Genomic DNA, 25,859 nt, shown 5'->3' on the forward strand with positions numbered 1-25,859 from the left:
GGACAGGTCACTATGTAATGCTGGTGGAGGAAAACGTTTTCTGACTTGCTCCTCCAAAACACCCCAAAGTTGCTCAAAAATATTTAGATGACTGTGACTGCGCAGGCCGTGAGATGTTCAGATTCACTTTCATGTTCATCAAACCGTTCAGTCTTTCTGTGTGTATTAGTGCATTGTCATGCTGATACACGGCACACACTTCAGGGTACAATGTTGGAACCATCAGGTGCACATGGTCCTCCAGAATGGATCAGTAGTCCTTGGCAGTGACACGCACATCAAGCACAGTAGAGAATACCAAGATATTTCAGCCCAAGTCATCACTGATCCACCCATGCTTTACTCTGGGCAGCAACAGTCTGGGTGTTCAGCTTCTTTGGTGCTTCTACACTCCGTAACTCTCATGGATGTGGGAAAGACAGTTAAGTTGGACTCATCAGAGAACAATACATGTTTCACATTGTCCACAGCCCAAGATTTGCAGTGTAGGCACTATTGAAACTGATATTTGTCACTGGTACAAGTGACCAAAGTTTTGACTATAGCAGCCCGACCATTAATATTGACTCTGTGAAGCTCCCGACTAAGAGTTTTGGTGGAAACGATTGGTTTTGGACATCACTTTCAGACAGCTTGCGTCGACAGTTATTCCTGTTGGATGTTGTTCGTCTTATGTGGTGGTATGCCGACATTACCCTGGATACCATAGGTCTTGATACACCACAAAGTTGAGCCAGCGAGACGCGCACCAACAATTTGTCTTTTGAACTCTGATATGTCTCCAATTATATTGTGTGGATTGCAATATTTTATGTACAGCTGTGCTATTGCTCTGCTAATTCAACCTTCACATTCTGCTTTCACTGATGGAATGCAAAATCAGTGAAGATTGTTGTGAATCCTCCAACACTATATTGGCCTACACTATATTGGCTATATATAAAAAGTATAATAAACAGGAAACTAACCTACTGTTTTAATTTATATTTGTTGAAAATGGCATTGCAAGGAATCACTTGAACTTTTGTGTCTGCATGTTTAGTGCATGTGCCTGTGTATTTGAGAGACAGAGAGAGTGACTGAATTTTTACCATACAATATTTCAATAAAAATAATAAACAAAATTGTAATGTATTTTAGGTCTATGTAGTGCAATAGGCTTGGCCCTCCAAGTCTCACTATGTGAGGGATAATGTACAGTCAACCTGTCTGCTTATCACGTGGCAAAATAAATAAATGCATACATGGACATGAAATATTGATTTATGAATAATAGGCTATGTGGTAATCATATGTGTCTATTATCTTAAAGCTTCTGCTTTAAGTCCATTATAATGTCTAAATCAATCGGCCTAGCAACAAGACAAACACTGCAACAATACAGTAGCCTAATTTTAATTTTGAGGTCCTCTGAGGTCAATTTCACTTCAATCAATAATGGCATCTGTGTTTGTTTGAAACAAGAGAGATTGGTGTGATACAAGAGACATGAACAATTGGGCCCGCCGGTCACAGGTTTTAGTTACTTCATTTGTGTGTTTTTGATATAGATTGACATTTCAGAAAAACTGGAGAAATCAAGACCTGCTCCAAGACCCAATATTGTCTGAGTTGTGAACGAATCATTCTTTGGAGTTGATTCTATTCAATGGCCCAGTTTCCAAATACCACCTAATAATGCATTTGTAAATTCGACTGATACGATTGCAGCAGTTTACAATTCATTTTTCAGGAAGAAGTTAAAGGGTTTGTTCAGCCAAAAATTTAAATTCATCATTTACTCACCCTCATGTCGTTCCAAACCTGTAAGACTTTCTTTTCGGAAAGCAAATGAAGATATTTGTAATAAAATCTGAGAGATTTCTGTCCCTTTATTGACAGCTACACAGCTACGACTTTGACGCTTCAAAAAGTTCATAAAGAGATCGTAAAACTAATCTATATGAAATTGAGCAGTTTAGTCCGATTTTTCTGAGGAGACTCGATCGCTTTGTATGAAGAACAGATTGAATTTAGGCATTCACATTTAAACATTGATCAGCAAACATAAACAGAAGCTCAAATGTGCTGTGTAACACAGAGAATGAACCTCATTTGTTCTCGCATGTCATGCTTGAGCTTCCGTTTACCAGATCTGATGTGTGCCTTACTGAATGTTTATATTTGAATAAAAGCCTAAATTAAATCTGTTTATCATATAAAGCGACTGTGTCTCTTCAGAAAATTTGGACTAAAGTGCTCAATTCATATAAGTATGGCAAGCCGTTTTAACTTTTATTCATTTCCAGGATGAATCCTTGATATCAACAATTCAATTTTCACTAGTTAAAATGATAGTTATTGATATCAGGAATTAGATTTCAACTAGTAAAAACTATAATTCTTGATATCTGTAATTGTATTTTCACTAGTGAAATGTCACCATAGGCTGCCATTCAAAACTTACTAGTAAAAACCTTTATTTTTGATATCAAGAATTCAATTGTCACTAGTTGAAATGTCTATTCTTGATATCAACAATTGAATTGCTCCTAGTATGTTCATTTTTTATATCAATAATTCCATTTTCACTAGTGACAATGTTAATTTCTGATATCATGAATGTGATTGTTACTAGTAAGAAAGCCATTTTAGATATTTGAAATTATATTGATATCAGAAATACATTTTCAGATATCAAAAATGAACATTTTTACTAGTAGCAATTAAATTGTTGATATCAAGAATAGACATTTCAACTAGTGACAATTGAATTCTTGATATCAGTAATTTGCATTTTTACTAGTAACAATGTAATTATTGATATCAAAAATTATATTTCTACTAGTAAGAAATCAATTCTTGATATCAACAATTGATTTTGAATGGCAGCCTATGGTGACATTTCACTAGTGAAAATATAATTACAGATATAATTAAATTGTTGATGTCAAGAATCTAATTCTTGATATCAACAATTCATATCCTGGAAATGAATAAAAGTTAAAACGGCTTGCCATATATATGAATTAATTTTACAATGTCTTTATGAACTTTTTAATGCGTCAACATGCTATTTGTGTAGAGAGTGAAGCGACAGACTTGCTCAGATTTCATTAAAAAAATCTTCATTTGTGTATATCACACAAATATCATTGTCAAAAAAAAATGATTGACTATTTTCAGTTGTTGTTTCAGTTATATGTAAATATACTTCATGAATTATTTCCATAGTAAAACATGATAAACAAATATGTTAAGGACAAAAATAAGTTATTGGGTCAAACCTATATGCTTTAAAAAGGCTGCATTATAAAAAGACATAAATAGTATGCATTTACTATTTTTCCATGTAGATAAACATACAAGTGAATTTGATTGAAAAAGTAGCTATATTTTATATATTTTAGCTGATCAATGTACAAGTGAAACCAACCAATTGCATTACATTTATCTCTAGCAGGTATTCAATACAGACATTGTACACTCAAAATACAAATAGTTTTTTCCAATTAGTCTTATTTTCCTTTAGTTGTCACATTATGCATTTCAGATATGTGCTTCATTATATTGACTATCCTAACTAAGATGTAATAAATGTTATTGTTTACTCTTTAATAGTCCTTGACGATAAGCTTAAAACTCAGTTTATTATACAATATTTGAAGCAATCAGATAAGTAACCGCATTGCATTATATTTATCACCAGCAGGTATATTGTCAAGTCCCTTTCCTTTAAAAAAAATCTAAAAATAAAAAAGATTTGTAAAAATGAAGCTCTGATAGGTATCTCTGTTTTTCAGTGTCGTATTTGCTTTTTATTTGTTCTCTAAACCTAAAAAAAAACACTTGATGTGTTTCAGGTGGCCTTCACTGTATATCCTGACTAGTGGTGAAAGTGGTATAGTAATCATAGTGACAGACATAATAATCGGAAGAGCTGTACATATGTATAACTGACTACTGACTTCAGCTATGAGCATAAAATAAGCTACTACCTGAGGGATGTAACAAATCAAAATAGTCACTAAAATATGAGAGATGATTCTGAAGGCCTTCCTTTTCTGCTGGTTCTCAACAGCTCTGCCTCTGTCAGTTTTATTGTGTCTGTCTCTCTCAGTCATCTCTACATTCTTTTGTTGTCCTGGTCCTGGACGCTTCAGGGCACGAAGGACAGAGACACAGCAAAATGTCATTATTATCACAGCAATGCAAAAAAGAATAAAGAATATATGATCTGGATAAAAGTTTGTTTGACATAAAATGAGCCTTAAGGCGTTTCCCACTCCAATCAGCCAAGCTGCCGCTGCCAATGCAATCCTGCACTGGATGCTCTTATATCTCAGGAATGTCAGTGGTTGAATCACTGCCAGGTAATGTTCAATGCACATGCAGATCTGGAGAAGAGGTCTGACAGTCCAGTTGAGACCAACAAAAAATATAACCAATTGATAGTTTGGGATTAAACCATTGTAGGAAAGGATTAATTCTATAAAGCAAAGAAAACAATAAACCAGCTCCAGTACAGTAAGGTTCAGTGAAAACACAAAGTTGGGCTTCATGATCTTAAGAAACACCCAGAAGGACCAGCAATTGATCGGCATTCCCATAAATAAGAAAAATGCTGTAAAGGTAGTAATGAGAAGACTGCCCAAGTGTTCTTGACAAATGCAGTTCCACTGTAGAGATTTATCATACACTGAGATTGAATTGTTGCTTTGAAAGGATGAATTGCACATGGTTCCACTAATCTGGGGAAGCAGAAATGAAGTAGATAGTCATTTGTTTTATTATTCTTTAATACAAATTAGTTAATACAAATTAAAAGAAAGTACTAACTGTATTATTTTGGTTACACTTTATTTCGATAATCCATACTATAATTAACTTTGCAACTACGTGTCAACTAACTCATTAATTTGCAACTATATCATCTAACTCTCATCAGAGGATTAGATTGTTCGGGTTAGTTGACATGTAGTTGCAAAGTTACTTATAGTCAGTAGAATGTCTGTTGGGGGACCATCAAAATAAAGTCTTGGCAGATAATAAGCTGACAGTCTCCATATAATAACTGGTAATTGACATATAGTTGCAAAGTTACTTATAGTTAGTAGAATGTCTAAAGTGGACCATCAAAATAAAGTGTTACCATAATTTCTAAAAAGGACTGATTTCTGGATCAGACTTTGCAAATATTTTGCCACTATTAGATTGTGTGAAATGTCATACCTTTGTTGATGAAACAGCATGCAAAATACACAAAAGAATTCCCAACAACGACGAGCCACCAAAAGTGTCTGATTTTATTTGATCCGTTCATAAGATAATGTCTGTGCTCATGCATATTGTGTTTGCATAGGATTGTCCCTGTTTTTTTACCCACGTGATTAACGTTTGCTTATGAATATCGATATTTGCAACAGCATATTATGAAAAGGTGCAATATTTGAATAAAAAATTATGGTCCTGTATTTTGACATTTAGTCTGAATTTACAGAAGTATAATTGATATTTGCTGTAGGTGTACTTTTTTCTGAGAGGGTCACCCATAAACATCATACTGGTAGACATTTTGCCATAAATGAAGTGGACAGGTAGACAGTTTTCATAAATTAAACTTAGTTTAGAGAAATATGTCAGTCAGTTCAGAGGAACTGGGGTTGGGGAAACTCAACTCAGATCACAAATCATGGGCTCCGTCCGAAATCGCTTTAGGGGGCCCTGCGTCAAATGGACCGAGGGGACGGGACCCTCCCTCTTCCGAAAAGCGATCACGAGCGGACCGTCCAAGGTGGGCCCAGCTTCCTCTAACTCTCAATTGTTTCACTTGACAGTGTTTCACAATATCTCCTATTGCCACTATGCCTCAGTCATGAGATATCCCAGCTAACAATTTTTGGTTCCCATAACGTTAGTTTTTGGTACCAAGAACATTCTCAGAATGTTAGTTTATGGTTCCCAGAACGTTATTTTTTATGGTAACCACCCAGCAACGTTCTGGGAACGTTATTTTATTGTTACATAAAAATAAAACCAAAAAAGAACGTTCCCCTAACGTAAGTATTTGGTTCCCAAAAAAATAACCAAAAAATAACATTAGGGGAACGTTCTGTGTTAACTAAGTGTTCATCAGATACGCACTTCAGAATCTCACTAGACCTAGCAGGTCATCCAAAATGTTTCTGCCTATATTGTTAATTCTGATATACTACTCTTTTTTTTTATACATGTCATCAATTACATCATTACTCCAGTTTTCTGTTCCAGTCTTGCTCTGGCTGAAAGTGCAACCGGTCCTACTCGACCCGCTCCGAGCGGGATTTGAACCGGTGTCTCCAGCGTGGAAGGCAGGTAAATCCAAATTTGCATTTGAGGCCAGGGGAGTGCAGAGTGCACACTCAGCTCTTACTGGCCTACTCACTCCCATCCGGGTCAATGGCACCAAATGTAGGCTAAGCAGTCCTACTCGACCCGCTCTAAGCGGGATTTGAACTGGGGTCTCCAGCGTGGAAGGTGGGTGTGCTAACAAAGACGCCTTGCAGCCAGGGGACTTCGGTTCAAATCCAGCTCGGAGTGGGTCGAGTAGGATTGGTTGCATTTTTGAGGCCAGGGGAGCGATGTTTACACCCACAGTTCTTACTGGCCTTCATCCATTACAAAAGGATAACAGTATAGTAACAGTATAGTGATACAGGAGAGAGCACTTAAAACTCGTCAGAAAAATATTTTCTTTCAAAAAAGGTGGCGTAAGAATATGATATTGTATTAATATTTTTCAAAATGTGCGTGCTTTTGAACTAAAAGCCTTAATGAAGTTGTTTTAAGCAGTCCTGTGATCACAAAGCAGAAGCAAAACATCCTTGTATAAGAACGGCAATACAAAAGTTGTTGATTCTATCCTGAATAGGGATGATAACCACTATCAATTTGATAGATATTAGAACTTCCTTGTATAAGAATAATGGGTGAAACAGAATCCGAGAAGTCCAGCTTTATGAAACCTTCAATCCTGTGATCAAGTCATTCATGCTAAACCACTCTTTGGTGCTTGATCCTTAAAAATACAGTGATGATCATTAGTCGTTTTATTGTGTACTAATATTGTTAATATAATCAAGTGTGTAAGAGAGAGTGTGTGACTGCAGAAGTGCTCAGAAGGAAATGGTAGGGGGTGGTGTTGGCAGGGCGAGCAGGGTCAGGGGGATGAAAACATACTGAGAAGAAAGAATGTGTTACAGTGTGTGTCTGGCCATGTGAAGAGTGGGGATAAGATTTACTGAAGGCGACAAAAGACATTTTGCTCTGGGAGTCAATAATCTGGATGTACTTTGTAGTTTTTATGTGCTATGAGGAACAGTTAAAAAAATCTGAAGTTTAAAGATTGACCCAATAATGAAGAATTCAATCCAAAGGAAAACAACCTCCAGCTCAACCATAGCTAAAGCCAACATGTGAGTAGGGATAACTTTATATCTCCCTTTTGTATCTTATATTTATGACTTTATTTCTCGAAAATGATTTTTTTTGCCTCAAATTTACAATATATATATATATTATTTATGTTTTTATTTTTTTACTTTGAGGTTAATACATCCATTGATACATAACTTTTCCTTATGCAAATGTATCGCTAGTTAGAACAGTGGCAGTCAGATAGCAAGATATATTTACCTGAAAAAAAAAAAAGCATTATTATGCATTATAATAGTTTGGTTTTGTTTGTTTGTTTAATATTTATTTGTTTACTTTCAATTGAAAATCAGTCCTAAAAAAGATTTCACATACAACACCTAGTATAAGAGGCCATCAGTCAAAAGTCACTAATCACAAGCTCAGAAATGTATGACGTGATCTGTTTTGATGCCCAGAGGACATCTTGTCACCTGTTGCATTCCATTTTTAACATCCATTATGAACTTAAATAGGACAAGTGTGTCAAGGTCTTGAATTTGTCCTCAAGTCAAAGTCGCATGCATTCATGTTATCTTGCTGTCTCTTGTTGTCCACGGGCTAACAACAGGCTGTTAAGTCTTTAGTTTTATTTTCACATTGCAAAAAAATACTTCTTAGTTTGTTTACCACATACTCTATATTCAGCTGGATAATATGATATTTGCTTTCAATTCCTGGGTTACGCCAATTAAGGTTAATTCCACCACACAATATAAACAATGATATATATATATATATATATATATATATTTTTTTTTTTTTTATTATTATTTTTTTTTGAGTGCGTTTTTGAACAAAACATTTTAGACCATTAGCATAGTGGCGGGCGTGTTGAAATGTTTCCAACAATGTTTGAAACAATGTTTGAAATGTGTTGAAAAGGCAGGATTCCTCTTTCTGACCTTGTCCAATACAGTTCCTCATGGGGTACATAGCTCAAATATTCAAGCACAGACCTCAGAGGTTATACTGATCTGGGTAACCTCTTTGAGGGCGTCATGTACCAGAGAGACAGGATTCCCCCCACCTCTACAGTTGTTGCATATAGCTGTAACAGAGACCAGCATTTTTCAGGCGAGGCTTCTGTAATTCAGTACGTTTGGCCTTTTCGAGGTGCTGGGTCATTAACAAATCTACGAGTTAACAACATAGATACTTCTGGTCTAGTTTCAGAATATGCTAAGACCCTATATCCTAGTAATACAGAGCAAAGGTATTGTGCTAAGTTGTGCTTCAGAGGTAATTATGCTTAGTTTTGGGTTGTCCTTGACTGACCAGCATGGGCTGTTCACATGTCCCCACCTTCCAGGAATGAAGACAGCATGATGAATATCTATCCAGGAGTTGTAAATCAGATTAGCTTATTAACTTAGCACCATCTGCTGAGCAACATCCCATTACTGCAGTAAAAACAAAAACAAAAATTGTAAAAGTGCAATTATGATCATATCAATAACATTTTCATTACATCTCTTGCTGTTAGTCCCAGGAAGTTGTTTAATTATTGAATCTGTTGACTATGTGAATCTTAACATACTTCTGGGAGTGATCCTGCATCAGATGAGCATCTAAAAATAAAATTTACCTAAATAGATGTGTGACCGATGAGTGAGAGAGACAGAGTGAGAAGGCTCAAATTATTTCATTAGGAAAGCAAGCTTGTGGTTGTTGATTCTCGTTACACTTGGTATTTCAGTTATAGGCCAGGTGGATCTGAGAGCGCACTCAGGAACATGCCGATCTTCTATTAAATTATATGATGCTGTTCAGCTTATCTAAGAAACTCTCCAATAACAGAATGCATAAATGCCTCTATGCTAGCATATCTTTGTTATCTAACCTCAGACACACTATTCATGTGATTTCCACACTGAGACAGCGTTTTTTATTTATGAAAACGAACCTTTTTGAAAACGCTCTTCAAAGTGGATCAATTTGAAAACGCTGTTAACGCATTGTAGTGTGGACTGTCAAAATGGAGGCATTTAAAAACAATGCCGTGGGTTTAGTCATGTGACGCATATTGTAGGCTACCGATATTCATGTTTATAGGCTACCGGTATGTGTCTGTTATGTGCTAATCACTTTCACACTGTTGCTAAAATATGTTACTTTGCACACTTCATATCACAGTCCTGCAAAGATGACAGAAAATGTACTCACATTTGCTGTCCTGCGGCAATAGCTGGGACATTCTACCAGAAACATACATTATCTGTCCTTGACTTGTATTTCATTGTATTTCATTATTTTCAAAGTATTTCATCCAAAAATTTCTAAAACTGGCTCATAGTTGATTTCTGTGAGTTGTTCTGTAAAGGAATATGTCATTCATTAGGTTCTCAGATATTTTTTTCTTTATTTAAAACACTTTTGAAAATTACAAATCCTGTCCATGTCCTTGTCCTCAGCCAAATTGGAGCTACAGCTTTCATAGTTTTGTTATGCTAAAAACTGTTATTTAGAAAAAAAACTCCATCAATAACAAGTTTAAGCTGTTATCATTCACATCAACTGATCAAAAACATAAAATTATATATAAATTCTACAAATAAATTCTATTTTACAACTGTCCCCATGTTTTTGGTCAGTCCTGTCACGTTTACATAAAACTCTACATAAAATGTGTGAAATACGCCTTTAAGGGTATCACTCAGAGGAAGTGACATCATTTGACCCAGGTGAAGCTGACATTGATCAAGGCTGAATTCTGTCATTGAATTGTATGATTTTAAGCTTGTTTTTGTATGGGTTTTCTTAGGAAAACGAGTTAAAGGGTCAGGCCCTGTCACGGTAAAACATTCCAGAAAATAATGAGAATGTTTTAAATCCAAAACATGTCTAAAAAGGTTACTGAAATTCCTTGCTTGCATGTTAACAGTTTTTATGCTAGCAGGCTGAGTAATGGCAGTTTAAAATGGCCAACCGTCAGGCCCTGTCACATCAGATTACAAATTAATGTTATTGTTCTTTTTTATTACATTTATTGCATATGTTATGTATTTAATGCATGCAATAGTAAAATGAAGGCCCAGGTGCTTGATTTTTATACATCTGTGGCCATGGAAGTGATTGGAACACCTGAATTCAATGATTTGGAGGGCTGTCCCAATACTTTTGGCAATATTATGTATGTCCTTGGCTGAATTTTACCATAGTCTAATATTTCATTAACATTAAAATTATAATAATAATTTAAAAAAGAAATGCCAATCAAAACTTAAATAAAGAACACAAAACATAACTTTTTCTGCATCATCAAAATCCATAAAGTCAGTCCTGTCACAGTACCGTCAGTCCTGTCACACCATGGTCAGCCCTGTCACACAGGAAATTATGACAAAAGTGTACTATTTGAGGAAATATTAATTAATTAATCTCTTTAACTGTGTAGATGAAGGTGGGGGTATATATCCACTACTTTGTTTTTGTAAAAATTTCCTATGTAAATGTAGTTATTTTACAACTATATGAGTGCCTGGCGGGTATTCTGTGATTTTGTGTACTACAGTTGACTGAAAAGTTACTTATATTTCTTAAAGGAATTATAAAACCATGTTAGATACAATCAGGGACATGTGATCAATAAGAAAATGCTATTTGTATCAAAGAAATTTATTAGGAAACCATTCTAACATATACAAAATTGTCTGTGACAGGGCCTGACATTTTAGGGGTGAAATGCGTATAAAAATGTATTTTATTCAATCAAAAAAACATACTGAGATGGCATGATATGTGTTTCTCATAGTTTAACATGTCCTCCATATGACTCAACGTTCAGATTTAAGAAAAATATATTTTTTCCCCCATGATTTTTTATAAGTGGGAATGTACGTTTCTGGTAGAATGTCCCAGCTACAGGCTATGCCTGAGAGCAGTTGCGTTTTGGACCGAACATAAAACACACTGAGTCAGTGTGACCTAGACGCATCAGTGAATGGAGATATTTTGCTAAATAAAAGTTATTTTTTCGTCTGTATCATCTCAGCGAGCTTTCGTGAGGTTTTACACATGCACAGTAAGGTGAATTTAGCGTTTTCCAACATTTCAGTATGGATGAGAAACTTTTGGAAAACGCCTGAAAACGCTAGTGGACTGAGAGCGTTTTCAAACGAAAACGCCGTTTTCAAATGTATCCGGATTACTGTAGTCTGAGTTCTATCAGGATGTTAATAGATACAGTAGCCTATAACAAAAAGTGTTTATGTAAACATTAACCAAGATTTTAAGCAGGCCTACACTACAAGTGCACATTCAATACAATTTATCACTTATTTTTTCACATGGGTAAACATGATTGGGAAAGCATTTCTGAGATCTAACAATGTAGCCTAATTTCTCACAGGAAATCAACGCTTTTATAAAAAGATATAGATTTTATATATTTTTATTATTGATAAAGGTACTTATTTTTGATTGTCACTTTGGCAGATAGCCTTGCTTTGTATATTATCTGTTGTCCTTTAAACCAAGTTTGAACTGTGAACAGGTGTGCACTCTCTTAAAATGCGTCATCCAGGTTTTGTCAACCCCTCTTTTAAAAATATAATTATTAATCGGATGACACATTATTCAAAAATCTGTCCAGAAGAGTGCATACATACATGCAGGGAGCGATGGTGGCTGTGAAATTATGGCAGCTGTGTGGTACTTTACACTAGACAAATGTCTTTCACCTCTTACTCATGTTACGAGGACATGCTGTCACAGTGTTATTAATTATACAGTACGTAATGAAGTGAACACATGCCTGAGTGAAAGCCTCCATGAAGTTGTCCTTTCATGCTCTGTGGAGGACAGTCGTCCATTCATTACACCTTAAAGTATTTGTTTATGCATGTTTAACACCGGATAACTATTTCACAGTTTGCTTGGAAGCTAAACGTTGAGCCCCAGTCATGGATTGATGGCCTAGATGAAAGGAAAAGCTTATCGATAAATGTAATTTGAATAATGAGCATAGGAGTCAAGAGAGTCAACAACAAATAAATGAAATAAAACAAGAGGGGAAAAGGTTTCAAGGTGTCAAATTCTTAAAAATGTAGTGTTCATGCTAATGAGTGTTCAAGTGTTATATAATTTTCAGGAAATGTTTCAATTTAGTGACTAAATTTAGTGCAAATGTGGTGTAAAAATATAGAAACAAAAAAAATACACATGCACACATCTTAATCATTGTTTTCAGAGATGTTTGTAAATATATTTGTCAAGGAGATATATATATATATAAATGATTAATGCATAAATATCATTACGTTTTTGGGAGTTGCACCAAATGACAAGTTTTTCAAATATTAATAAGAATTGAAGCAGTTATTTTAAATATTATTTTTGTATGAAATAATAATAAAAGATTATGACAAATAATTTAATGAGGCTTTCTTTTCTCAGTATTTGTTTCTTTTTCCTGTACAAATATCTAAACATCCTTAAATCAAAATGCATATAAATCAATAAATCAATATACATTCTTAAAAACAACATAACAAGTGTTGTTTTCAGAAAAATAATAATAATAAAAAATAAAAATAATATATATATATATATATATATATATATATTAAAATTAAGTGACTTTACTTGAAACAAGAAAAACCTCTGCCAATGGGGTAACAAGAAAAAATATCCGTCAGTGGGGTCAGAACAATAAACTTTAAAGAGAAAACTAGTTTTTTTTTTACTTGTTTTCCCTTTAAATTAAGTTAATTTACTTACCCCACTGACAGGTATTTTTCTTGTTTTTAGCCTGAAGTCACTTAATTTTGATAATTTTTTCAGTAAACAAGACTTAATATCTTAAGTTATTTTGCTTCGAGTAAGGTATCTTGATTTAAGAATGTAGATATTTGTAATGAAAAGCAAGACACAAATTCTGAGGAAGAAGGTCATTTTTTAAGTGTTCATTATCTCACTTTTTTTTTTTCACCTGGCATTATATAAATTGCATTTTTAATGTATTTTTGAATACATGTCTAGATGGCAAAAAAGACAAATGACTCTGTGCTGAATGTATGGGTTAAATGATTCAGAAATATTAGAAATTTATATTCTTACATCTTTTTCCCCCCACAGACATTCACATGCTCCTCAAATCAATACCAGGCCAGTGTGTTTGTCTCAGATGAGCAGTGTTTTCACCGGTGTGTCACCGCTATTTGGAACAACACAAGCTTTCCTGTTGAGACTAGCCCAGCTTGAAGCTCAGTTGGTCTTGAACCTGATTAGTAACATTGCAGCTGGAAATAATAGCAGTTATGGTAACCCCCTTGTTCCTCTAAGTCTCTTACAGCCTGCAGGCATTCAAAGATCCTCATTTTTGAACATGTACCAGCCCCTAGGGGGTTTTACCCTCTCCCATCTATTGCACAAAAAAAACATGAATTCCATACCTCACAGGGAAAGTTACCCCTCATCATCATTCACAGAAATTAATTCAGTTACTGTGAATAAGGAGAGTGGTGACCTCCTAGCAAAAGAGATCAATCAGGAGAAAATACCCATCATTAGTAACACAGAAGTGCCACTATCAACATCAGAGAAACCTCTCGTTAGATCCAGCACCAACCATCTTGGCAAGCATTTTGCCTTCAAACCAGATGTGGACTGTTCTCAGTACCAGTCAATGACAGCCAAAGCAATGATTTCTCCTGATAGACCACAAATTGAAGAAGTAGAGCCAAAGCAACAAGCAACGCAACGTTTTCCAACAGAAAACCTAATCAGAGCTTTAGCCAGCCTTGGCCTCTCTTTTGAGGACCTAGAATTACTCAGTCACTTCCCAGACCATCAGTTAACAACAGAGAAACTTCCCTTCATTATACAAGACATCCAACAACGCAAAGAAACAAAGGGCATTTATCATGGCCATGCTAGATGGAACTCATCTGATCAGGTGGAATCAAACGCTCATGGGAAACATCACGATCAAAGGCGTATTGGTGAATGGCAGGGATCTGCTTTACCAAGTCCCTATGGGCAATCCTGTCCATCCTCCCATTCCCATAGATCCCTCAGCACTAAAAGATACAGCACATCTGAGGACATTCATGAGCACTTCTCAACCCAGTCTAGAGCATTGAAAAGATTAAGAGATTCATCAGGTGAGTTTTTATTACTACAACTGCACCAATGATCCAGATTAAACTGTGGCTATTGTAACTTAAAATATCTAAAAATGTTGGTTGGAAAAATGGGACATCAAATTATTACAATTACCCATCAAATTACTGACATTATAGAAACTTTATATTGCGAACTGTAGGTTTTGAATCTAGGTAGGCGACTGCTCATCCACTACGGGGCTCCGGTAAAAAGTGTGACAGGAGACGGGGAACTGTTAAACTCTTTATATATTGGAATGTTCACACACATTGACATCATCCAGCTGGACCGTGTTTTCCTTTTAACTGTACAAGGTATTGAATGTGGTTTTTATTAACACCTGAGGTAATGGCGGAGCAAACGGCCAGTGAAAGTGAAAGAAAACACAATAGCGGAATAGCGGAAACTAGCGCTACCCAGCAGCGTACACAGTAAAATGTTTCATAATAAAAGTCCTTCTCTTATACTCTTATGTAGGGAATTTAGAACAGCCGCCCCCAGATTAGCATAGCTAATGTGTGTAAAGATAAATTCCCTAGTCCTTTGAGTCAATGTCATCTCCACCCGGAAGTACTGGAAGTCTGACAAGTTTGGCCACAGGTCGTAGGTATAGCGGTCATTAACCTTGATTTGAGCTGACCGAATGTGTCCATCATCACTGGTAATTAACTTGACAACCCTACCAGTTGGCCATTGAGCTCTAGGAAGCTGCGGATCCATAATCATTACCACCGTGTCCTCAGTTAAATCCTGGGTTTCTCGCTGCCACTTCTGGCGAGTCTGGAGGCTTGGAAGGTAATGTCGGATGTAGTATGACCAGAAATGATCCGATAGCGGTTTGGGAGTGTAGATCACCTGGGGAAGTGAGGCATCTCGCCGCCCCATAAGCAGCATGTTAGGGGTAACCGGGTCTATGTCTGCAACATCGGATGAGACGTATCCCAGTGGCTTGCTGTTGAGGATGCCCTCTACTTCAATCAGTACTGTACGTAGTACTTCCTCTGGAACTGACTGGCTCCCGATAACTACACGCAAGGCAGACTTTACTGATCTAATCTCCCTTAGAAAAAAGGCGGTTGGTACAGTCGCAGGCGAGCTAAAGGTAAGTCAGCCATGATTGGCACAGTCGGCTTGGCTCTCCACTTTTGACACTCCACACACTCTCTCTGATGTTGCCTTACTGCTTGTCTGCCTCTTTGGATCCAGTAGTGGCGACGGAGTTCAGCGAAAACCCTGTCAGGTCCTGGGTGGAGAAGGCATTCATCAAAGTGCTTTATGAGAAGTTTAGTCACCTTATGGTGTGGGTGTAAAACCACTGGGTGAATCTCCATTTGACTTAAGCCATCCAGTTTCCTCAGTTTTCCTCCCACACGGATCAGTCCTAGTGTGCAATCCAACTCTGGTGCAAGTGTGTTCAGACGACTGGATGCAGGCACAGGTTTCGCTGCCTTCGAGGCCTTAAGGCGAGACACTACAGGTGAATAGGGTAAATTTTTTAACTAGCAGATATCACCATGAAACTTTCCCAGTTGATTACCTACATTAAGATGAGAAAAAAATGTATTACAAGTTTTCTGTAATTTAATGTTTAAATATGCAAATCAGGCAATATCTAATCAAATATGCACTAATTTGCATATATTTTAAAAAACGATATCTGAGTATTGGATAAAGCCAGGTTAAAAATTATTTTTTCATTGTGTTCACATATTAGATGGGAAAAAAATTACAGAGGGATTTATGGATATCTACTTTTGTTATCCTGTAAATCAGAAAATACTGTCAATAGCCTTAAAAAAAATGATTTTCGCTATGTTTTTTGGAATAAAATGTTATATAAATCAGGCTAGGAATAATATATTTACAAATCCCTCTGTAAATGTCTTCATAATATAACTAGGTACAAGTCTGGAAAGTTTGGTGTATATTGGTGCTACTGAAGTGGAGATTTCGGACTTGGAGTATGAGAGAAAAGTCATTTTGAGAAAACGGGCTTTAAAGATTTTTCATCAGCCAATGAGATTGCGCATTCAGCCCTTTTACTTTCACGATTGGTTGCTGATAGAAAAGAAATGACCATATTTGGATCCAACAGGATTGTACACAAGAGAGAGAGCTTCCTAACTGTGCTTCTGATGACAGGCTGACGGCAGAGATCGCGGAGCAGCACGTTGATTAAGAACGGGAACTTTTGTTGAATTTATGAGAAATCTACAGACGCAAACAGACAAAGTGTAATAAAATAAAGACCTAAATGTGTATTTCGGACTTTTTTTCAACACAAGTCTGAAAGAAGACATGTTATTGAAGACAAATATCCCCAAATCTCAAAATTGACCAGTAAAAAAAAAAACGATGTTTTTGCCTGCCGTGTCTCGCCTTAAGTTCCTCTAAGAAGGTCTCCTACTGACATTGACTCAGTATGAGTGTTTCCGCACTTCGGTAATCAGGGTGTTGCATGCTCATGTCTTGGGTGGCCGCCCCGAAAAGAAACTGATAAGCAGCATCAATCAAGTCCTTCCAGGAAGTGTACTGGGATGCATCAGGAATGCCAGAACCTTGATCATTAACAACTAGACCACAAAAGACAACTTTCTTCGTCTCTGATATGTCATCTTGGGCCTCTATCAAGGGTGTGACTGGCCAGTGATCTGGTGGTTCACGAAGGAATTTAGGACCCTGACTCCACCTGCTTGGGTTCGCCAGCTCTGTAAGTGTCTTCCCTCTAGTAATATCGTCTGCCGGGTTATTAGGGGAATCCACATACCTCCATGAGTGAAGCTCTGTCAACTCTTGGATTTCTGCCACTCTTGTCCCAACGAAGACTTTATATCTACAAGACTCGGACTGTATCCAAGTCAGGACAGTCGTAGAGTCAGTCCATAATGTCACTTCCTCTATGGGAATAGTCAGTTCCTGGCTGAGGAAATTGGCGAGCTGGGCACTGGTCAGAGCTGCGCAGAGTTCGAGACGTGGGATTGACAGCTGTCGTTTGGGAGCTACCCTAGAACGGGCCATGACAAAGGAGGTATGGATCTCTCCATGCTGCTCAACAAGGAGGTAAGCAACTGATCCATAAGCCACCTCTGATGCATCACCAAACACATGCAAGTTAAATTTTGATGTCTCCACATCAAAGTTGGAAGGGATGTAGCATCTGTCAAGCTTGATCTTGCCGAGGTCAGGCAACTCCTCCTCCCATATTTTCCACTTCTCTAGCAAGTCTGTGGGAAGGTTCGGATCATCCCAATTTCTTGGTTTGGCCCAAAGCCTTTGGACAAGAATCTTGGCCCGTGTGGTAAAGGGAATGATAAACCCTAGGGGGTCATATTGTGACGCCAAGACCTTGTAAATGTGTCTCATCGTTGGAGGGTGCTCTACCATGGCACGATGACGGTAGCCCAGTTGATCCTCTAGACAGCGCCACATCAAACCCAGAGCTGGTTCCAAAGGATCCAAATTATACTGTTGTAACCACAGTTCAATGCTCTCTGATCGAGCCGTTGATGGTAAATGCTGAACGACTGAAGGTACGTTAGAAGCCCACTGTCTTATTTCGAAGCCCCCTGAGGCTAAAAGAGGTCTCATCTTGTCGATCAGTTGCTTAGCTTCTGTAGCAGTGGGAAGACTTTGTAGACAATTGTCTACGTAAAAGCTTCGCTCTATAGACTGCAGTACTTCTTCATTTCCAGGCTGCTGGCTGCGAACATGTGTCTGTAGAGCAAAGGTAGCGCAGCAGGGACTGCAGGTCGTCCCAAAAGGCAAGACTTGCCACTCATAGACATCGGGCGGATCCTCCTTACGCATGTTCCTCCAAATAAACCTCAACAAAGGTTTGTCTTCGGGTAGGAGTCTCAGCTGGTGAAACATGCCGCGTATATCACCACTAATGGCAACCGGATACTGCCGAAACCGAAGGAGAACTGCCATCAGTGAGGCACCAAGGCTGGGACCAGGAAGCAGCTGCTGATTAAGGGAGATACCCAGATGCACGAAGGAGCAGTTAAAAACCAGCCGGTCTTTGCCATTGTGGTGTACAAGGTGGTGTGGTATGAACCATGACTCCTCATTGGGCTGCAGATTCCCTGGTGGTACCTGTATTTGGCCTGTATTACACGGTTTCTGTATTTGGTCTTCATACATCTGAGCTTTCTTGGGGTCTTTGCTGAGATGCCTCTCAGTGTTCCTGAGGCGTGACAAGACTGACTCCTTGGTTCCTCTCAAAGGCGGGCCATCCCGTGCACGAAGGAGTGGAGTAGCGTATCGCCAGATGCCATTAACTTCTACACGTTGAGTTCTGGTCTCCAGCATATTCACAGCCACTTGATCCTGTTTTGATCGTGTTACCAGCTTTTCACTGCGGTATGGGAGGACGTCCAGTTGCCACAGTCATTCAACATGTTGGTAAACAGGATCTCGAATTGGGGTAAGGGAAGTGAATAAGCATTGTGATGACGGTACCTGATGTGGGAGAAGTCCATCTGGTCCCTGGAGAACCCATCCAAGCTGTGTACGTACTGCTGCCGGTCCACCAGCTGGTCCTAGTCTGATGGGCTCCTTAGCTGTGATCAGGTTTGGGTAGTTAGACCCAATTAGGAGAAGGGGCTGCACCTTATCAAAGGATGAAAGATGAATTCCTCTGAGGTGGTAATAGCATCGCTGAAGCCTCTTAATGGGATAACTTTGCTCAGTTAACGTGAGGAGAGGAGCAGTAAACACATTTGTGAGGCTGTACTTCTCATTTGGACTTGACTGTGTGGAAAGCAGCAGATCAACTGACTGTCCCTTCAAATCTGTGACATCATGTCGGATGGTGCGAAGGGCCATGATCTCTTCCCTACCCGCAAGTCCTAACTGTTGAACTGCTGCTGGAAGAACAATACTCCGTTGGGCCCCATCATCCACTATAGCATATGTTGGTACAGACCTCTTGCCTTTCCACAGCAGTACTGGGACGACTTTCAGGTAAACACGTCCTGTGGAGCTGGGGGAAGTCAGATATGCTCGATCGGCAGACATCGTAAGTAACACAAGGTTGGGACCCTCCTTGGCGATGGAATGCAGCACACCGAGGTGTATATTGCCACATTCTCTACAAGGCTTCTTTAGCGTACATTCCTCACATTTATTAGCCTAGAAATCTAGACGCACCCTAGCGGCAGCAAAATTATTTTGCAGCCAGGGTGGGTCTAGCAACTCTCAATAGACCTTTTTGCTGCAAAAACCTAAATTGGGTCAGGCCAATCACGTCGTGTATAGAGTAGGCGGGGGCGGGCTTAACATATGACGACAGAGTTGCGACGGTTACCTGCTACTTGAAAACAAAGAATGGCAGCTGCGGATGGAGAACAGCGGTCTTTCGAATCGGCTTTGGCCGCAACTCTGGAGGACTTGGAGTTAAGTTTTTCTTTGAGAAAAGAACAAAGAACGGCACTTAAGCCATTCTTAAAAAAAGGAAGATGTGTTCGTAGTTTTGTCGGCCAGATTTAAAAGTTGAATCTATCAACTAACGTTAGCTCCGCTGTTGGGAAAACGCTCTGGTTGGTTGAAGCGCTGTCCTATTGCGTGCAGAGGGAATTTGAAAGACTGCCGTTTATCCCGCCCATCAGATTGACCGTGTCTATGGTGAGTTTCCAGACTAAACATCTTGATGTACGTCTGGCTTGCCAGGCTACACATTTATGACTTGTACGACCACATTTCCAACATCTCTTGCCGTCCTTTATCCACTTGAGAATCTGTTCAGGTGAGCGCTCAGTGATTTGACTGCACTGCAATAAGTAGTGCTCTTGACTTTTACAGAACAGACACAGACGTTTCAGTTTCTTGACTAATTGCTGACCATAGGCGGGCTCTGAATGGACATAATGTACTGTACTGACCTCTTTGGGTTGGTCGCTGCCATGATAAACTACAGTGAGTCGAGTTTGGGCCTTCGGAATGGGTTGACGTTCTCTATGGGCTTGAACTCTCTCCGTCTGGTAGCGCTGTACCATTTTAGATGACAGACGCTGAGCCTCTGCCTTCACTTTCAACCAATCAGCGAGGTCATGGAGGTTATACGGGTTGAGGCTGTCAGTACTTAGTCTGCCTCTTAACTGGAGGTGCTCAATGAAACTATCTCTGTAATGCTTGGGTAGCTTACTGAGTAGTCTGTCGACATGCCCCGTGCAAGTGAGTTCTCGTCCTTGTGGCCCCTCAAGTGACATCAACATGCCTACTAACAAGTCAACATTGAGTGCAAAACTCTGGAAAGCCTTTGCATCCCCTGCTCTAATATCAGGCAAATTCAACAAGGATGCAATTTCACTTTGTGCCAGCTGATGAGGTTGGCCATACTGTCGTTGCAATGCTGTCATAGCTGCTGCATAGGGCGCAGGATGATGTCGGCATGCTTGGGCTATTAACCTTGCTTCCTCCAGAACTAACTGTTCCATCAGCACCCTGTATTTATAATGTTCAGTAAGCTCAGTGTGAGGATTGAGGAGATTGTCCAAAGCCATCTTCAGATCAGTAAACTCTCTCTCACTATCATTCACAAGCTTCGGTAATTTTGGGATTGGTACTGGCAAGTGGAAGTGCTGTAGGTATTGGCTGATAAACAGGAGTTGGAGGTGGTGGCTGATACATCGCTGGAGAGTCATACCAGGTCTGTCCTGGAATATGTGTAAGAGGCTGAGTGACATAATACCCTGGAAACGATGATGGTGGTCGATTAGGGTCTGGCATGGTGAATGACTGCCGTTGTGGTTGACTTGACACATCAGTCTGTAACTGATAGACAGGTGGCACACATGTTGCGTGGGCTGTTGTTACTAGAGGCAGCTTCACCGATGTAACAGTACGTGGCAATGATGAGGTAAGCTGATATGAAGGACGAAAATCTGGGGTGCTAGATAACGTTTGCTGATGCAGAGTTACATGTGGTGCAGATAAATATGAGGCACCAAAGTATGACGGAGTCGCACCATATGTGGCATTAGTCGTAGCTTATGTCATGTGCCATGTGGCTGACCGTTGAAAAATGTCTCTAGTGACCACAGCAGCTGGGAACGACTGGCTTGCATACAGGATTGGGATAGATGGCGCTGCAGTAGCTTTCAGTCTGACCACAGGCGGTGACATAGCTCTAGCTTGTTCTTCCTCTCGAAGTGAAGGTGAAACAGAACCACTGCTGAGTGACTCACATGTGGATTGACTGCGATATTCTCTTTGGGCTACCGGTGAACTAGAATGTCTATAGGCTCTCTCAGCATCTAACACCAGATCCATCGTCAACGCTGCCCATATGACATGTAGCTGGACCTGCTCCATACTGCATCAGAGATAACTCACCCATGGGAAGCTGATCCACAGTCGAGACTGGCTCGGCCTGTCCACTGAGGTTTAGCTGTGCTGTTGGGTGATACATCCTTGGCTGGTGGTATGAACTGTCGTACAGCGCATGGTCTGGTATTAGAGATTTAGGTAATGTAATGTCATAAGCTTGCAGACGTGTTGAGAGCTGACGTGCTCTGACCTGTGGTCGAACAGGATGTGTGGTATCAGGAGAGTAATGTTGACTCTGTTGCTCCATATCACCGTAATGGGTGTAGCACTCCGGCTCGAAGGACCAAATATTGCGAACTGTAGGTTTTGAATCTAGGTAGGCGAATGCTCATCCACTACGGGGCTCCGGTAAAAAGCGTGACAGGAGACGGGGAACTGTTAAACTCTTTATATATTGGAATGTTCACACACATTGACATCATCCAGCTGTACCGTGTTTTCCTCTTAACTGTACAAGCTATTGAATGTGGTTTTTATTAACACCTGAGGTAATGGCGGAGCAAACGGCCAGTGAAAGTGAAAGAAAACACAATAGCGGAATAGCGGAAACTAACGCTACCCAGCAGCGTACACAGTAAAATGTTTCATAATAAAAGTCCTTCTCTTATACTCTTATGTAGGGAATTTAGAACGCTTTATCTCTTACAGAAATATACAGCTTGAAAAAAATATTGTATCATAGGTTTCACGGCAAAGAGTTTGACTAAACCCCTTTCTCTCTACCTTTTAGGAAGTCGATCCAATTCCTTCCTTAAGAGACTGCAGCATGGGCCTGCTGATGTCACCCGGGGGAGGCCTGGTTCAGTCTGTTTTCCCTCTCCTTCAAAACGCAGCATACGGCACAGCTTTGTCTCTACAGGCTGTAATAAAACAAGACATTATACAGCAAAAAGATCCTTGTCCTCTGCACACAGATCCACCGCTTTCAATTCCATGAGAAATTGTCAGCAACAGTCTTTTCCAGTCAAGTCTGCAAAATCAGAAGGAACCACTGAATCCATGAACATTCAGATGCCAGTAATTAAGATGACTGAAAAAACATCAGCACAAACTGTAAGCTCTTGCAGGTGTAATAGAAGTGAATTACAAGTGATTGTTATTAATATCATTATGATAAGAATAGCCAGTCTTATTAAAGGTGTTTAAAAGTGTAATCACAACCAACCACCATTACTGAAATGCCACCATTAAATTACCAGTTTGCTCTCAGCATTGCAGGCTGAAAACACACAGTTCACGCTAACACAGTCCCATGTTAACAAATTTGGAGACAGGGACCTCTAGTGGTGTGAGATTTGTTAGGACACTTAAATGTTACGGAAAGGAAACAGCACAGATATGTGTTTTAATATACAAACTCAACACTCTTTTAATAAAGCTTTACTTTTCCCCCCTCATCGCTCCTGTGTTTTCCAACAGAAGGGTGTAATTCGTGTGTCTGGAATCTCTCTTGACTACTCTAAAAGTGAACTAATCAAAATGGCATCTCCATTTAGTCACCCTGTTGAGGTTTTAATGGCAACTGAGGTTGATATGGAAACCTGTCTAGAATGGAAGAAGGTATGTGCTATTTTAGAATATAAACTTCAATTTCATTGAAATTTTTACAAAATACTGTTTTGTTGTAAAATGAAGTGTAAGATAAACAGAATATCCGTAATAGGCCTATGCATGTTAAGCAACTAACGTTAGTTAATTGTGAGAATTGGACCTAAGCTAAAGTGTTACCGATTTTTTTTTTTTTTTTTTTTGACCAAATATCCCAGCTAACAGGGAACGTTAAACTTTGGATAATGTTCTGGTAAGGTTCTTCAAACAAACGTTCTTCCAGTAACATTAACAGAACGTTCTTTCATAGTCATCTGGTATTTAATAATGTACACAAAACATTAGCTCATTAGCATAACATTAGAACAGAATTTTTAAATGTTACTATTGAATGTTCTCTCTGAAATGTTCCCATAATGTTTGCAAAATTATTAAATTGAATGTTCCCGTAATGTTCGCATAACCAAGTAAATGTGTTTTTAAAACGTCCAGAGAACATTCAAAAATAAAGTTTTATATCTTAATGGGAACATTAGCAAAACATTCTTGGAACATATGTTTGTTGGGATAATGCTTTCTAAAACAATTATCAATAGACATACAGCACTACTATATCAGCTTGTGTGTGTTTTCCAGGCTTTATTGATGCTTCCAACTGAATTCTCAGCCCAGGAGATGGTAAAGGTTTACTCTGCTATCCCGGTTCATATGAGACAGCAAAATTTAGAGCTGGTGTCCCAAAACATTGACCTTAGTTCACCTGTGAGTCAACACACTTATGGATGGATGAAAATAAGTGAATATTTCCTTGCATAAAATTTAAATACTTCATTTTCTGTTTATTTACTTAATGGGGTTTTATTAACTTTTGCCTTAGGTGTCAGTGTTTCATGCTTTTGTGGGGCCATCAATGTCAAATGCAAGTATCACTTGTTCTTGAGACATTTCAAATATTTAAGCTTAATAAAATCATTTTCAAGAGATTTTTTTTCAAACTTCCATCCGTCCTCCATGACTCTTAACAACAAGTCCCCACTGTCCTTTAGGGGCTGTTGACGCCTTTGGACCGTTTGCTGGTTGTATGTAATGTACCTAACCAGCCCTGTGCTGCAACAGGAGTGCTACGGCTGCTAAAACCCTTTGGAAAGGTTTTCAGAACTCTGGTGTTTAATGGAAACAAGGTAAGCTATGCTGTTGCAGAACACTAGAGACATTTTTGACTGCATATATAAAAGGAGTAAAAGTGAAAAATATGTGAAAACATGAAAGAGTTTGACTTCATTTCCATGGTCATTCTTTTACCTGTATTTGAATCTAAAAGATCAGTGAATTTATGATGTTTTCTGTTTTCTAGATGGATGCTGAACAGTGCCTTTGGAACAAGAGCAGTACCCATATGGTTTTAGAAATGGAATCTGCTTCTGTTGCTCTATCTGTATTTGAGTGGTCTCAAAAAATTCCTTGTCTTTATCACAACCATCATCTCTCTTTCCGCAGAGGATGTAATATACAGAAAGATACATCTGAGGTCAACTCAGCCAAATACCCTCAAAGTTTTTCCCCTTAAATTTGGTATATTTTCATTACCTTTGTAATAAAATACAATGAAACGAGGTCATAAGAATATTATTGTTTGTCTTTTACTTTTTATAAAGTTGTATATTTATGAAGAAGAAGAAGAAGAAGAAGATAACAATTACAAATTTTAATCAAAATATTTAACTACAGTCACTACAATGCACAGTCATGGAAAACCTGGAAATATCAGACATTTTTAAAAGTCTGATTTACAGGCCTGGGAAAGTAAATAATAACAATTCTATTCTTCCATGAAAAAGTAATGGAAATTTAAAACCGAATTAAATTATTCTGGTTATCTTCCGCTTTATAGTATTTCATTGACCAGAAATTGTGAGTGCAATATCCATAAAATGATTTTTTCAAAGTCATTATCCATTCATCTAAATCAACTAAAGGCCATGAAAAAGTCATTTGAAATGAATAGGTCAAAAAATTGTGGGAACCCTGTAGAATTAATTGAATATCAAATTGTCAAAATTACATATAAATATAGGACATGGTTGTATTATCAAGATCACTGAGGTGACAAACCAAAATCACAGTTTTAAATAGTTCACCCTCAAAAATGAAAATTATTATTTTGTTTAATTTTATTGGTAGCATGATGTTTTTTTTCTTCTATGGAACATACACACAAAGAAAATGTATGCATTGAATTCATGCATTTTTCCCATAAAATGAACGCATTAGACTAGGGGTCGCTAGAAGAACAAAAGAGCACCGTATTTGTTGGATGCACCAAGTTAAAACTGGCCTCTGCAATGAATGTGAGATTTGAGCTGTGCCAAATGGAATATTAGCTTTATTATAAGACGCACTACAATGCACTCAAGTTGACCTCATACAAACACAAGCAATACATC

General features: G+C 38.4%; 1 protein-coding gene across 1 annotated transcript; it reads left to right on the plus strand.

Moving 5' to 3' along the window:
• Nucleotides 1-7,135: 7,135 nt before the first annotated feature.
• On the plus strand, nt 7,136-25,034 carry LOC311280787 (uncharacterized protein). The gene is made up of 8 exons (XM_084393227.1): nt 7,136-7,433; nt 13,510-14,537; nt 22,598-22,920; nt 23,287-23,427; nt 24,052-24,177; nt 24,293-24,334; nt 24,462-24,596; nt 24,770-25,034. The coding sequence occupies exons 1-8, from the start codon at nt 7,375-7,377 to the stop codon at nt 24,980-24,982; spliced, it is 2,067 nt and encodes a 688-aa protein (XP_084249353.1). The 5' UTR covers nt 7,136-7,374; the 3' UTR covers nt 24,983-25,034.
• Nucleotides 25,035-25,859: the final 825 nt, after the last annotated feature.

This window comes from Rutilus rutilus, assembly GCF_951802725.1.
Source record: "Rutilus rutilus genome assembly, chromosome: 2".
In the NCBI taxonomy this organism is placed as follows: Eukaryota; Metazoa; Chordata; class Actinopteri; order Cypriniformes; family Leuciscidae; genus Rutilus; species Rutilus rutilus.